The sequence below is a fragment of the Girardinichthys multiradiatus genome, chromosome 15 (genome assembly GCF_021462225.1).
Source record: "Girardinichthys multiradiatus isolate DD_20200921_A chromosome 15, DD_fGirMul_XY1, whole genome shotgun sequence".
NCBI classification, from domain to species: Eukaryota; Metazoa; Chordata; class Actinopteri; order Cyprinodontiformes; family Goodeidae; genus Girardinichthys; species Girardinichthys multiradiatus.
In genome coordinates this window covers 27153088-27168337 of record NC_061808.1, presented here as the reverse complement: position 1 = coordinate 27168337, position 15250 = coordinate 27153088, and the positions used below count along the sequence as shown (strand labels likewise).

The 15250-nt window shown below is 39.1% G+C and overlaps 1 protein-coding gene across 1 annotated transcript; it reads left to right on the top strand.

Annotated features, from left to right (window-relative positions):
• The first annotated feature begins 4247 nt into the window (after positions 1-4247).
• Positions 4248-14707, top strand: tbx18 (T-box transcription factor 18). The gene is made up of 8 exons (XM_047387298.1): positions 4248-4746; positions 5633-5798; positions 6275-6376; positions 7761-7932; positions 8192-8359; positions 10395-10459; positions 11698-11792; positions 12824-14707. The coding sequence occupies exons 1-8, from the start codon at positions 4506-4508 to the stop codon at positions 13354-13356; spliced, it is 1542 nt and encodes a 513-aa protein (XP_047243254.1). The 5' UTR covers positions 4248-4505; the 3' UTR covers positions 13357-14707.
• The last annotated feature ends 543 nt before the right edge of the window (positions 14708-15250 follow it).

The window sequence follows — 15250 nt, the reverse complement described above, 5'->3', positions numbered from 1 at the left end:
GCATATTAAGTACGCCTCGGGTTAGACCTTCCTCCGGCGTGACAAAATGGGTTGTTTTTTTTTTTTTTACACATTATGCATGCAGATATGCTGCTCTTTGATTGGCTGAATTTCTCTGATGGTAAACGTCACGAGGTCAAGGCGTACATGCTTTTGCGACCGCGTTGATTAAAATATCATTAAACCAGCAAAAATTGGTTATTTACGATCAAAATGAATAGGGATAAATTATCTATTAAAACATTTGGACGCAAGTCAACATGACATAAATACAACTATTAAAATAAGATAGATGGGAGTTGACTTTTTATTATTCAAATTTAATTTATTGGCGACCAATATGTCCATTTTGGAACCATCTACAATAGCAGAGCTGCCATAAGCAGAGAGATTTACACATCTGCGCCAAAAACGGCCACATATAAGAGTCAGAGGATATAGAGGCTAGGAATAATTGCTTCGATCTTACTGCTTTGTTCTTGCTATACAGCAAGTGGTGACAGTGTTTATAGTGTGTGAAAAAGAAGAAAGAAACGGGGAACTTTTATTCCGAACCTTTATGCCAAATCAGTGAGAGACGCTAAGATCTGATAGAAAGATAAATCAAGTAAGATTATAGGGAAATATCACCAGTTAATTTAATATGCTTTAAAATGCGTATACTTGAAACGGTATGTTTTTATTCTAGTGATTTATATAATCTGGGTCGGTCATGCCTTTAACCACAACCTAAATATAAAAAGTGTAATTAATAGACTAGATTCAGGAGTAATGCACCATTAGAGGCGATCAAATATCAATTGTTTATGATTGCGTTTAAATGACGAAATAAGATGCTTTTTATTTAATATGTTTTAAAAGAAACATTGAAAACTCCTTTGTGGCTTCCTGGTCTATTTCCTTACGAGATTTTATTTATTATTATTTTTGTTTGTTTTGTTTTAGGTTTCTCCAAGTTTCCAAGTTTCTCCTCGAAAATGCTAAAAACTTCTTCACATAATCTTTGCAAATTATTACATACGTTTTACATTTGTTGGAATGCCTCAAACGTCGTTAATTAAACCGTTGCTAAATAAACAAACCAAGAATCCACCAAGTAAGCATTGGCCTACACTGTAAAAAATGCTCTTGGAGGATATAAAATATAGGTCAATATAATTGATTAAATTTTGGTTAAGCAGCCTATATAATGTAATGTCCAATAATGTTTAGAGTCTAACAATGTTAACCTTCCTATTTTTGAAACAAGTTAGTTTGGTTAGTTTATTTGTAGAAGTGGCTGAAACAAGCTAATTGTTATTCACATTTATTGTGTGTGGTGCCCAACAGAGAATAGTTGGAGATATATGCTTTTTTTAATGATTTGATATATGAAATTAATGAAAGTCACACAAAAACAAAGACTTGAAAACGCTTCTGTGTTTTGGGGTAAGAGTTTAAGTTTGTATCCAGCTTGAGCTAGCTTAGCATCAGCGCCAAAGCTAAAGTCAAAGTTGCTAGCAAGCTGGCTTCCTTAACCCCAATGCAATGTTTCCCAATGAACTGTGAGCATGTGAACTGGTGGTTGTACAGATGTTTTGTACTTCCATTTGATCAATAAAAATAAATGACAAACGTTGCCTGTTGATTCCAAAATTTAGTCAACATGAAAAAGAATAGTTTGAACCTAACTAATTTGTTGGAATACGTAACATTTTTTATTTTCAGTAAAAGTATCAGAATTGGATGGAATTCACGTTATTTTCAATTTGAATTAATATTTAACTTGTCTAACCGTTTTCAACTGGCTGGTGAATTTAGTTTTTCTATTAACAAATACGGATTAAAATCTACTATAAATAAAATGGATCGAAATTGATACACTCACGTTTTACTTTAAATTCTAACACAATTTGTTTTCTTAGTGTGTTAGGGTTTAATAAAAGGAACATTTCGTTTAAAACCAGCAGGAACAGTATCTATATTATTTGTTTCTGAACTTGCTGGATATTAACCTTTTAACGTTTCTGCACAGATTCCATACATTTCACTTCACAGAGTCTGTCGCGGTGTAAGCAAATACATTTGGAATCGAACTAACTAAATTTTAAACAACTCTTTAAAGCAATGCAATCTAACGGAATTACAAACAGCTGCTGGATATTTTTCAAACAACCACGGGACGGAAAGGGGATTATGTGCACGAAGCCTCTCCTTGACCTCCCACCCGTTTAGCTTTAATTCATGCCAACAAACATAGAGGACGTGTTATTTATTTAAGTAAGAACTCGGCAGGGAACTGTTTTACGGTGATTTTAGCATACCGAACCCAACATATTGGAAAGAAAAATAATATAATCCTGATGTAAATCATATTTCGTATTGTTAAACTCCGCCATTTTTCTAAGTCAATAACCTGTAGGGTGTAACAAGTGAACAGGTTGATCAGCGACCTCAGAGAGAGATCGAGCTGCTCTGTGGTCGAATCTGCACCGGTTCTCATCTAGAGATGCACGCATGTGCACCGCGCCCACGCGGGGCAGTCCTCGCGATCACTTTATTTTCTTCATATCCCACAGCTTTCACGCACACCGCAAGACGCTCGTTAAAAAGGGCCTTTAAAAAGAAAAAAAAACCAGGACCTCAAGGAAAATGCATTTAGGTTCAATCGGTTTGACCTTAGCCTGATTAAATATTTTATTCTAATTTGATATTATTTAAAAACACACAAAGGTTTTCCTATTACACGATGGTGCCCTTTAATTCAGTTGATTGTGTGGCTATTGGAGTGAAACTTCTAAGTGTGTTTATCACATTTTTAAGTCGCAATGATGCAAGTTGTTAGAATTTCACTACTATATTTTCTGTAACACTATATTTCGGTAAAGTTTAATCAATAGTTCTAAGTAGTCATTAGGTAAGTCTAACTGCCAAAATGACCAAACAAATTAGTTAAATTCCCAAAAATGTAATGTCATTTCTTAATTCTAGAGAATAAAACATAAAAAGCTAAACAGCTGGGTTCAAACACAAACTCTTGCTGAAAGAGAGAAACTTTCTCGACCACAAGTCTGTTGGCAGTTCCTAATCTTTTCTAAGTTAAGATATTCATTCAACCCATTTAAACATATTAGCCTAATTGTTGTCTGCTGGACACCAAGAGTGAGAGTGACTAAATCAACATCTTCAACTAAACTGATCTAAATACTTGGGGAGGACTTGTTCGAATTTAAAAATTACTGACCATCACATTTACAAACTGATATGGTTGATTTATTTAAATAATTGATACGGCTAACAGTTAAAACCTTCTAACATCATTTTTTTCATAGTGCATAGAAAGTTACCCCAACTGAAACCTGAGATCTTTTTTGTTTTGTTCAACCTCATGCTTTTCTTGACAGATATATTTCGTTTTGTCATTTTGTGTATTATTATTTTATTTTATTTCATTTCATTATCTGAAACCGCTTATTGCGGAGTCGCGGGAGGGCTGGAGCCTTTCTGTGGCGGTCATTGGGCGAGGGGCGTGGTACATCGCTAGTCTATCACAGATAATAATAATAATAACCATAATAATAATAATAATAATATGAAACGCCTATATTTATGGACACGGTTACAGAAAAACCTTTATCCTGCATTGGGTCATTATAGCTGATATGTTAGGCTACTTTGTATTTATCTTTACATTGAGTACTTGCTTAGTAACACTGCGGTTTGTTAGGCAGAGATAATGCATACTTTCATCCTCTAACTCTTATATTCTATTAACAAGCGCTGGCGCTTATTTAACAACCTCAATGTAATTTTCTAACACTGAGGAAATGCTTCAGCCAGCTGAGAATAAAAGTCTTAAATAGTTTTTCTGCTTATTATAACTGAAGATGTGGCACTTGTGTAACCGTTCACATTTATTAGAGTGTAGAAGGACAATATGTACAAATCGATTCCACTTGTTTGGATTGCAAGAAACGCTCATATTTCTGAGGTGGGTGCCATTCGCGAGTGAACACCGTGCTGGAGGTAATATTGGCCAGATATGCAAAGCATGTCGGGTCACAGTGTGAAAATGCGCGCAATGCCCCCAGAGGGACGGTCCTGCAGCTCTCCTCGGCCCGAGGACATGATTCATTCACCGGCCCCGCTTTGACCACAAAAGGCGGCACGAGCGGCCCCCACAGCGGGCGGAACAGGAGGAAAGTTCCGGGGGCCCGAGATCACTCGTGATTGGTTGACGTAATGTTGGGATTGACAGCTCCCTCTCTCTGGAGCTCCTCTAAGCTCGGTTGTTGACACTTTCCAAAAAGTCAGCACTGCACCTATACGGATAACCGAGACGCTGTCACAGCTTTGGTTCCTCTCTGTTTCTCGGTACCAGGACGGATAACTGTCCTTCACCGAAAGCCGGGGACAGCCTGTGTAGATGTCCCCTTCTGACCGTGTGTGAGTTTTAACTTTTCTCATTCCCTGCAAACTCGCCACGCGGTCCGTGCCTCACCCTGGTGCCCACGAGACGGAGAGGAATGGCAGAGAAGCGGAGAACTCCGTGTGCGCTCAGCGTCAAGGCGCACGCCTTCTCGGTGGAGGCGTTGATCGGTGCGGAAAAACGACGCCGGACGAGCGGAGAGGATGCTGCGGTGTCTCCCGGCGGCTACGAGGGTGGGAATGATGTTTCAGATTTAACCGGGAGTCCGGCGCTGAGAGGCGGCAGAGCGTGCAGCAGCGACCTGGGCAGCGAGACTGAATGTATAAGCGACGGATCACGTAAGCGACTAATAATAATAATACTAATAATAATAAATGTCTAAAATTATTATTTAACCAAAGGCCGTGGAGATGTATTACTGTGTCGCTATATTTTAAGAAGAACCATGTTCATTATATACCGTAGAAAATACATTAGAAAACAAAGCAGAAAGTTTACTATGCAACATTTGTCAAACTCAACAATATGATGATGTGATCACTGTAAATAGAAGTCCTGTGAGGGTGACTAATGTGAGATGGTTTGTGGGATATGCAGTTATCATAAACAGGCCAATTAGTAGAGACCGGACAATGCAATAGAAAGGAGACCTGCAGAAAACAGAAACCGGCTGAAAAACGGGGGGGATCTGAGCAAAATGGGCTTGGCAGAGTTTTTTATCTCCTTATTAAACCAATTACTAAACTCCATGCATTCAGTTTGCATTACTTATAAATGATTCTCACTTTCAGATAATACCAGGGATAAACACAGTAAGGACGCCCTTAAAATATATCAGAATGACATACATTAAAAGTAATATGCATTTGTTATCCCTTACCGTGGCAGATTGACGGCATATTATATTATATTATATTATATTATATTATATTATATTATATTATAAAAGGTTTGAGAGTATCCGTTTCTAACAGTATAATACCACAGTAACAACTATTTAGATTACCTTTTGTAATTTTGTGAATGTTTCTGCATCCTGTCGCTGCAATTCTGCAACGTCTGTATTTACGAAAAGATAACTTATAAGGATGGCAGATAATAACCCTTTCCGGCCGGAAAGTCGTTTGCTTTTTACTGTAATCTTGTAAGTGCATAATGCCTGAGTTTGGTTGCGTGATGTTAACCAACCAAATCGTGTAAAATCTTGCCCTCCTTCTGGTGCAGCGGAGAGCGTGGACGCCCTACTGGAGAGCCCGCAGCCCGCAGCCGCAGCGTGCGCGGGGCCCGGGGCCGGGAGCGGAGAGGAGACCCGCGTGGAGCTGCAGGGATCGGACCTGTGGAAGCGGTTCCACGAGATCGGCACGGAGATGATCATCACCAAGGCTGGACGGTAAGAACAGAGATCTTGTAGGAAAGAACTGAGGCAAGTAAATTAATTCTGAACAGAAACAACTGCATCTGTTGGCCTAATTAACATCAGAGCAGATAAGTAAAATGTAAAAAAGATGCAGCATTGAGCAATGGCGAAAAACTTTAAAATATGTAATAATCACATAAATATTTATCCAAACAGCAGTTAATTTTAACAGCAAACATAAAATTAAAAACAAATCTGTTGTATCATTGATACAATTTCATATTATGTTTTAGTCTTATTTTTGTTTTATTTTTCAGCTAAAAGTTAATTGATAGTAAAAATATTGTTGTCAAGAGTGACATGGACACCACTAACAACACAAAGACGACAAGTTACACCAATCAAAACATTAATGCAACATATTATTATTATTATTATTATTATTATTATAGGAAGAGAGCTGTTATCTGAACATGTCGAGGCTGAAAATGTTTGGCTTTTTCTCCCAGGCGGATGTTCCCCGCCATGCGTGTGAAGATTACGGGTTTGGACCCCCATCAACAGTATTACATTGCCATGGATATAATCCCGGTGGACAACAAGCGATACAGGTAATAACCGATGCAACTCTTGGCCTTGCATGCAACAGCAACCCGTGTGATCCCATAATGCAGCCTTTAATCTGACATGGTAATTGGAGCTGTAGGACATAATAGTTTCTAATTTATCCTTCTTGTAAAACACGTCCAGCACTCTCTCTCTCTATTTCTCTCTCTCTGGCAAATGGCGCTTGGCAGCGGGGTTTTGTCACGGCGGTTTTGCCGTCCCGTTTGGAAAGAGGGCCTTTTGGACGCCTCACCTCTCTAACCCGGAGGGTCAAACCAACAAAAGTCCCTAAGAAGCGGAGCCAGCGCAGCCAAGACTTTGCGTGTTACAGGGCCTGGCATTCCAGACTTTCACAAGCCGTTTATGTGTGAATACACTTTTAGCTTCGTGCTGGAGTGATGAGTGAAGTTTTGGAAGACATGTTACCAACCGAGTCTGGTATGGTGCCGAAGATATGCAGACGTATTTAGTAGTTCATGGAAATTTTCTTATTATTGTGTATTTTTTAATATTATTATTATTGGGAGTCCAGGATGCAGTGTGCAAATTAGTTAGTTTTTTTTTTTTTTTTTTTAGTTTTTTAACAGCGAATGTTTATCGTTATGCATCATTCATTTGTGTTTAGTTTAATTCAGTTTTATTTTGTTTTTAAGCAGCAAATGCCAGGTTGTTTCATCTCAATGCAATCAATTTAGTCCAGTCGTTTATTTTCCAATTATTACAGTTAATAATATAAGTTTGTATCAAAATACTTTATTAATCCCAGAAGGAAATTATGTGGTTACAGTCGTTGTTTAAATGTACACCTGAAACGTCAAAACGTATGAATTAGATACAAATAATAACAGAACAGGAAAACCTGTTAAAAATCAGTTAAAATAAGTGAAAAAAAGGGGTATTAAATTAAAATTAAATAGGAAAGACACTGTGGTAAGTAAATGTCCTATTTTAAGTTAGCATCACTGTACAAAACATGACAATAGTGACAGTCTGTTGTGTCTGCAGTCATATAGGAGTTGTGCAGTTTCAGGGACAAAAGTATAAAGATATCCTGTGGATATCCTCTGGTGCATCTACATGGAATCACATTTGTTCAAGGAAGCCCAGCCTATTGCATCTAGTTGTTGACTTTGCAGCGTTCCCTTATTAATTTTTGTTTTTAAAGAGATTGATTTAAAATGGATATTATAAAACTGCTGCAAAGGCAGTTACAAACTTTAAAATACATGCTTTCAAAAATTTGATATTTGATGAAATCTTGTGATGAATGTTAAGTCGTTAGTCGTTTAATTTTTAATATACATGTGTATTTGGTAACATATGATGGAAAAAAATACTGGAAATAGACCTTGTGATTAAAATGTGTGTTAATGTGTTTGAACTTTGAAGGTATGTGTATCACAGCTCCAAGTGGATGGTAGCAGGGAACGCTGACTCCCCTGTTCCTCCTAGAGTATACATCCACCCAGACTCTCCCGCTTCAGGAGAAACTTGGATGCGTCAAGTTGTCAGCTTTGACAAACTCAAACTGACCAATAACGAGCTGGATGACCAGGGACATGTATGTGTCTTTGATATTTTTCAAATATTCTTGGATTTTAGCCCTTTTAGTGACCCACAATTTAACATGGACCTTTTAATCCTGCAGTCTGCAATATCCCTAAATGTAGCTGGAGAGTGTTTGTTTGTTAAAGAAAACAACAATTATTCTTCAAGCTCCTTATAATTCTGTCCATGTATTTAAACTTATCTCATGTTTTATTGCTTTCAGCAAAGTAAAATTCTTGGTGTGTGAATTCCTTTTCTCCCTCTTTGCTCAGATCATTTTGCACTCCATGCACAAGTACCAGCCACGGGTCCATGTCATCCACAAGGAGTTTGGAGAGGAGTTATCTCCAGTGAGAGCCATCCCTATCGGGGAGGGCGCTCGCACCTTCTCCTTCCCTGAGACTGTTTTCACCACTGTCACAGCATATCAGAATCAACAGGTAGAACGGATGAACTCCATATCTACGCATAGATCAAATCCAACACAGCTAGATGTTAGTGTCAAACACAGTCGATAAGGTAAAAGCACATATTGCTGATGTTAGAAACTTGTAATAATATATTAAGAGATTCTCATTGTATGACAACCATTATTTTGACTACTGCTCAAATAAACATATTGATAACTCATCTTATAATAATGTTATCTCTAACATTTATTTACCGTTATTTTGATAGAGAGACTCAAACAAAAATATGAAATAAACACCCACTAAAATTAGTTGTGCTTCAGGTAAACATGTTTGGTATACAACATTTTATACCTCTTTGACTTTCTACTTTTTATAGATTACCACAACTATAACAAGCAGATATTAGCTTAAAGATATTAGCTAATGATGATTAGCCGAGCTGCCTGCTCTGGTAGTTAGCCTGCTGTCGGCTGCTTAAAGGTTCAGATTTTTTAAGTGATATTCTGTTACTGTATTATAGTTTACCAAAAGCAGACAGATGTTAATGTTATGTTACCATGACCATATAGAAAAGTGAATAAACTCTCAGAGCGGTGGAAGGCTAACAGCTAGTCAGACAGACCTCCTGTTTTATTTAATTTTAAAAATGTTTGAATATCTGCCACGCTATGTTTGCAGATACTGAACGTCTAAACCTTCACAGCTTCTGTGTTACTGCTCTAAGGACATGTTGGTTCCAGGCTTTATCTGTCTGGCTTATCAGCTGGTTGTGAGTCCACTGGGATAATTTCCAAACAGCAAGGATACCTGGAAGAGCATGGAAATGTACCATCTTTGATGCCTTTGCACAAATAACAGCCTTAAGCAAAACGACAGTAGATTGTTTGCCTCTTGCTGGACTTAGAGAAGACTGAGGAGTCATAGTTAATTGATACAATCAATTAACCTTAATCAAAGTAACTTTAGCATAGCAACAAAAATGTTGTTGGGGCTGAGAAAGCAGGAACAGTAAAAGTGTGGAAGGTTAATATTAGCTTAATATTTGCAGTTTGAGTTGTTGTATAAAGCTAAAACCAGCTAACATGGGTCCTGTCTTACTGGCCATTAGTCTTCCACCATTCTGAAGACTCATTAACTTTTCTAAAAGCCCACTGCAATCTGTTCACTAAGCGTGAGGAAACTTTTACACATGTTAATTTCTCTTTAAAACATACAAACTATTAACAGACATGCCGCTCATAGCTTGCCAGCTGTAGTTTTAAAACTCCTTTAGCTTTAATGGAGTGATGTTTGGCACACTTTACCACTCTATGTTTTTCATAACCAGATATGTTTCCAAACACCTAGACTTGCAATTGCACTGGCAATATGCAGCAACAGGTGTGGGAGGGGCAGTGCTGGCTTACTCTATGCTCCATAAAGCTGGCGAATACTCTAGTCTCTCAGGCATCTTATATTGAATTTAAAAAGTAGGAACGGTATGATGTAAAAGTTGAGCTGTTTTAATCCTAGATCGAAACATTTAAAGATAAATGCCTTTCGGGCGATTTCTTAAAAGAAATGCATGTGAGACACATGGATCATTGTTTTTCTGAGAGTATAACTAGTTATATTTAGTGTTACTGGACTGGTTGTTCAGAATGGTGTATGGGTTTCTATACTGTCCAGCACAGACAAAGTTTCTGGCTTGTTTGTGCTTTTAAGCGGGGAATGTAAAGCTTTAATGTGTGAAGGTGAGCCGAAGTCAGTCAGCTCCGAGTGCACAACGGCTGAAGTCAGAACGTGGTGGCGACGCCTATAAAAGTCCCTTCTGATGCGGGTCACAGAGTTGGACCATGAACACCACCCACTGTCTGAGCAGCTTCACGCAGCTCCATAACTATATAAAAAAAAGTACTTTTCTGACAGAAAAATTCCCTTGAAAGCATAAAGTAAATGTATTTATTTTCAGAGCTGACTAAATGATTACAGATTTAGAAATTATTATTATTATTTTTTTAAATCTTTTATCACACAGTTTATATTTTTGTGGACAGATTTTCAGTCCTGTTTTGTTTTGCAGATTACAAGGCTGAAAATTGACAGAAACCCATTTGCCAAAGGCTTCAGAGACTCTGGCCGAAATCGGTGAGTTTATTTTAACCTCAGAGATTTGCACACTATTTAGTGTGCATGACTGCATTCTGTTCTGGCTTTTTTGGCTTTTTGTTGCTCCTTTTTCATTCTGATTTCATGGAAAGAATAGCTTTGCATATCTTTGTTTGTTTAATTTAAAACAAAAAAGGTTCAGTGGGCTTGCAAGAGATTCGACCTCAGTAACAGCAAAAATGAAGTATCACACTTTGAAAGGGCTAGCTAACTTGTTATTCAGATGTGCAAGGGAAAAAGCAATTTTGACCATTTCTTTCATAAAAATACATACATGTTTCCAGCGGTAAAAAAACTTTTGGCTGCAAAACCTAATGGAGCGTCAGATTCCAGTCGACCTCAACGCAAAATAATGAAACTGCAGAGTGTCCTGAGGAAAATCTGTATAAACACATTTTCTAAACACATATAAACACTGCATTAAAAAAACAAAGCAGTAAAACTCCAGCAGTCTCCAAACAGCCACTCCCTGGAGGCCTCGGAGAAATCATTAGAGAGGAGGGGAGAGAGGAGGAGAAGGAAAAGGAGAGGCAATGTGTGAGACTGCAAATTGGAGAGGGTGGAAGGTAGAGAACAGCGAGCTGGATAACCCAGAGACCTTGGTGGCTGACCCTATAAAAGTTGAACTCAGGAAGGTTAAAAAAAAAACCTTCCCCTTAAATATTACAGGAAGACTTAAGAAGTTTGCTAAATAAACTTCGGCTCTGATAGGCTGCTTTGGAGTACACAGAACCACTCCAGGCAGCTTGTCTAAATTATCACCGAGGCTACAACCCCGTATGGGGTTGGGGGGCGGTGGACTTTTATCCTCATGCTAACGAGCGGTAACAGAGCACTCGCATTACACCACCACAGCAACCCTCTGCCCCACATAGAGAAGGGAGGGAGTCTCAAATTGAGGGGGGAAGGAGAGTCCCACCTCATAAATCGCTGCTGCGGCTTCCTGCTCCTTCGTCTTGATTCACCAGTAAAAGCCGCGTGAAAGCAATTATCTCCAAGCACCCAACAGGCAGCAGCCAATCGCAATGTGGCGTTTATGTTCCTCATTACCTATCATCTCCATGGAGATGCCAAGGGCGGTCCCGCAAGTGACTAAGATGGCTGCCAGGTGGTTGGCATGTAGTATGACCTACAGACGTTTAGCATAAGGACTAGAGAAAGTGCAGAAACAAGCTCTGATGTGTTTCAGTTAAAGAGTGTGTTTATTTGTGTTACAGGATGGGTTTAGAGGCTTTGGTGGAGTCCTATGCATTCTGGCGTCCATCCCTGAGAACACTCACATTCGAGGACATCCCTGGGATGGCCAAGCAAGGTAACGGTGATGAACATTATGCTCCACAGTAATAATTAAAGTCTAAGTTAGTTATTAAGTTAGTCATTATGGAGACTAACGGGTTTATATACGAAGTCACTGCCCTTAAATGTTCCAGTTTAATCACAAACATCAAGATATTGTTGCATCAAACTAGTGCACTGTCTGGTCCGCATTTGTATTCAGCTCCCCTTACTCAGATACCTCTCAATAAACAGCCTGACCAATTGGCTTTAGGAGTTCACTAATCAGTGAAGTCTACATTTGTGTAGTTTAATCCCAGTACAAGTGAAGCTTTTATGTGAAGACCTCAGAGGTTTATTAGAGAACATTAATGAAAAAAAAAAGCTGATGAAAATCAAGGAACACAGCAGACAGGTCAGGGAGAAAGTCGTGTAGACATTTAAAGCAGGGTTAGGTTATAAACAAATACGGAAGGTTTAAACATCTAACAAAGCACTGTTCAATCATTATCTCCTGAAAATAGAAATGTTTGGTGAATTTAGGTTTGTAGCATTGAGCTGCAAGAAGGCCAAATGAAAAATGGTGGTGGCAGCATCATGCTCTGGGGATGCTTTTCCTATCTAGGGACAGGGTTGGAGGAAGTCTGATCAAGGCCGTGAAAAGCTTGAATCAAAACATATTCACGTGTTGGTATGGAACAGTCAAAGTCCAGACCTAAATCCAACTGACAATATGCAAAAAAACTTGAAAATTGCTGTACACAGATGCTCTCCATCCAGTCTGACTGAGCTTGAGCTATTTGCAAAGAATAGTGAACAAAACTCTTCATCTTTCAATGTGTGAGTCTGATAGAAACATTCCCCAAGACTTTCAACTATAATTGCAGTTAAAGCCCTCACAAGGGCATGAAGGGCATACTTTTGCAAGGCACTGTAAATTATCATTGAGTGGTTAGTACATAGGAATAAGGGTAATTTGACTCTAAATGGTTATTTGCCCCATTATGCCCATGAATTGACTCTTTGCTAAAAAACCTGAAATATAATTGGTCTTTGGTTCCTTTTTAGGGATCCCAGGACCTCATGGAGGAGTTGGAACATCGTCTCATCTGCTCTCCACATCCCCATGCTCATCGCCTTTCCAGGTTTGCCCTCTCAGCCCACCAGACTACAGCTGTAGTAGGCCCACACACCCCCTCCACTGCTACAGCAACCACCCTGAGCCATTCCCCCCTCCTAGAGGTCCGTCTGGTTATGAAGGTGAAGGATTCCGCTCCCTTGCTCTTCCTGCAGCTCAGCTCGGTTATCTATCCAACCCTACCCCACAAGGTTACGCTGGGCTGCGCCTTCACACACCACCCTATAGCCTGTATGGCTATACATTCCCCCCATCACCACGTCTTGCTGCCAGCCCTGATAAGATGGCCACTGCCAGTCATCAGAGTCCCTTTCATGGCTCATCTCCCAGCGGCACTTTAACAGACAGCCTCGGCATGCTTAGTGGAGGACAGCAGGGCTTCCTGTTTGACACCCGGACTTTAGGAGTGGCAGGTAGCCAACCAGGAGGTGTTGTGTCACAGGTCACTGCCCATATGGGATGAATTTAACCCTGGCTTTTGAGGAAAACCTGGCTACACCCTGGTATTGATGCATACGTCATTTGGTTCAGAGCATTCTATGCATTGAATATCCATGTACCTGACCTTTGGACAGGCAGAGAAGAGGGACAGATCAAATAAAAATATGAACTTCTCAAAGTTTTATTTGGGGAATGTTTCCTATCTCTTGAGCGTGGTTCCTGTAAGTTACTTGTACAGCTGTATTGGTTACTGAGGAAACAAACATAAAGAAGGAGTTTGTAAGGCACGGACCTGAACTGAACTACATATGGATTGGGCTAAAACTGGACAAGTCCAGAGAATCAAAGCAAGCACTTCAATTTCCTGACAGGAAGCCCCAACACATTAACTGTAGACCTCTTATAACAGTCACTTTCAAGAAAGTACTTAAAAGTGCCAGCAGATTGAGATGGGGGTTAACAGTTTATCTGCCACAAACAAATCTCTGAACCAGACATGAAATCACTATGACCAATAAAGAGGGGGTCATTGTTCTATGGTTTTTGCATGATGGGATCTGAAAGGGGCTACAGTTGCATCTCATCTAGTTGATCTTGTAAAACCTGTTCATAGTGTGCAAACTTCTTGATGTGGTGCTGAACCCCCTCGGGTTTGTACAACTTGCGAAACAAGAATGATAACTGCATTTACAATATTTGTTCCTGCATTTCTTTATATCTCATCTCATCTTTTTTTTTTTTTTTTTTTTGCAGCAACCACTGTTTAAAAGGCTTAATGATACTAATACAGCTTATTATATTGCCTTTATGATCCTATCTCTTTTGGGTAGAACTGCTAAACACTAATTATTACATGTCTGTGTTTGTATCGATATGCACTACAGACAAAGCCTTTCCCCACTTGGACTAAAACACATACAAACGCTTTTTCTTATACATCTGGGCCTGTCAAATGTTAACGTGATGACATCATGCCGATGGGAAACCATTTGAGATCTCCCTGTTTTGGACTAAACTGTAGTAAAGAGACCCATGACAAACTAATTTGCTTACTCTGGATCTGGTTTGACAGACGCTCTTTGAATGCACAGCTTTCCCTGAGAGACCCGGACGAAGCACCTCCATGTGTATGTAACTAGGATGATGGATGGAAGGGCAGATGTGTTTATAAAAGGCTTCATGAGCCTTCGCACTTAAAAAAAAAAGAAAACAATACACCTGCTTTTCCTCTTCAGACTGGGTCAGGTGCATGGCAGTCTACCCTAAACTTGACCCAAATGCTTTTCTTTGAAATCACAGTATGACAGTCCAAGGACATTGACACATTCTGTGATCTTTTTCGAGCAAAATAAAATTCTATCTGTTATTATAAAGATGCTTGTATGTAACCAGCCTTTTTCATTCAAATAACTACATATGGTTTGATTAACACAAATCAATTTGTACTTGAAAATATTTGTACTTTTGCCTGAGGAACAGAAAATGGAACACTAACACAGACAAGCGCAGATAGGAAAAGGAAAAAATATCCATATCATCTTTATTGTGCAGTGGTCATGTAAGCTAATACCTTAAAGTATGCAGAAGTTACTACTCACACGAGAGAGGGTGTTGTGAATGTTGATGTGGGTGGGAAAGTGTGGATATGAGTGTATTTGTGTGTGTAGCAACAGGTGGTGGGGTTGTCAGCGAGTGTGTGACCTTATCATCTCAGAGTTCATGTAGATCCCTGAGAATTGATACCCTGCTTCCACACATACACATGCAAGCACTGACAAAGTCATACTTGACTGTTGAAACCTGCATGAACAAAGATTACTGCATTAATATAAATGTCTGAACACGAACTCCAATCAAATTGCTATATAAGGATTGGGACTATTTTAACAAGGCTTAGTCTATAAAAACAATACTTA

Excerpts from the sequence above, each read along its gene's own strand:
- tbx18 (XM_047387298.1), top strand. The coding sequence starts at position 4,506 with ATGGCAGAGAAGCGGAGAACTCCGTGTGCGCTCAGCGTCAAGGCGCAC. Across the intron at positions 5,799-6,274 it reads ATCATCACCAAGGCTGGACG|GCGGATGTTCCCCGCCATGC; the intron begins GTAAGAACAGAG and ends TTTTTCTCCCAG. Across the intron at positions 11,793-12,823 it reads CCCTGGGATGGCCAAGCAAG|GGATCCCAGGACCTCATGGA; the intron begins GTAACGGTGATG and ends GTTCCTTTTTAG.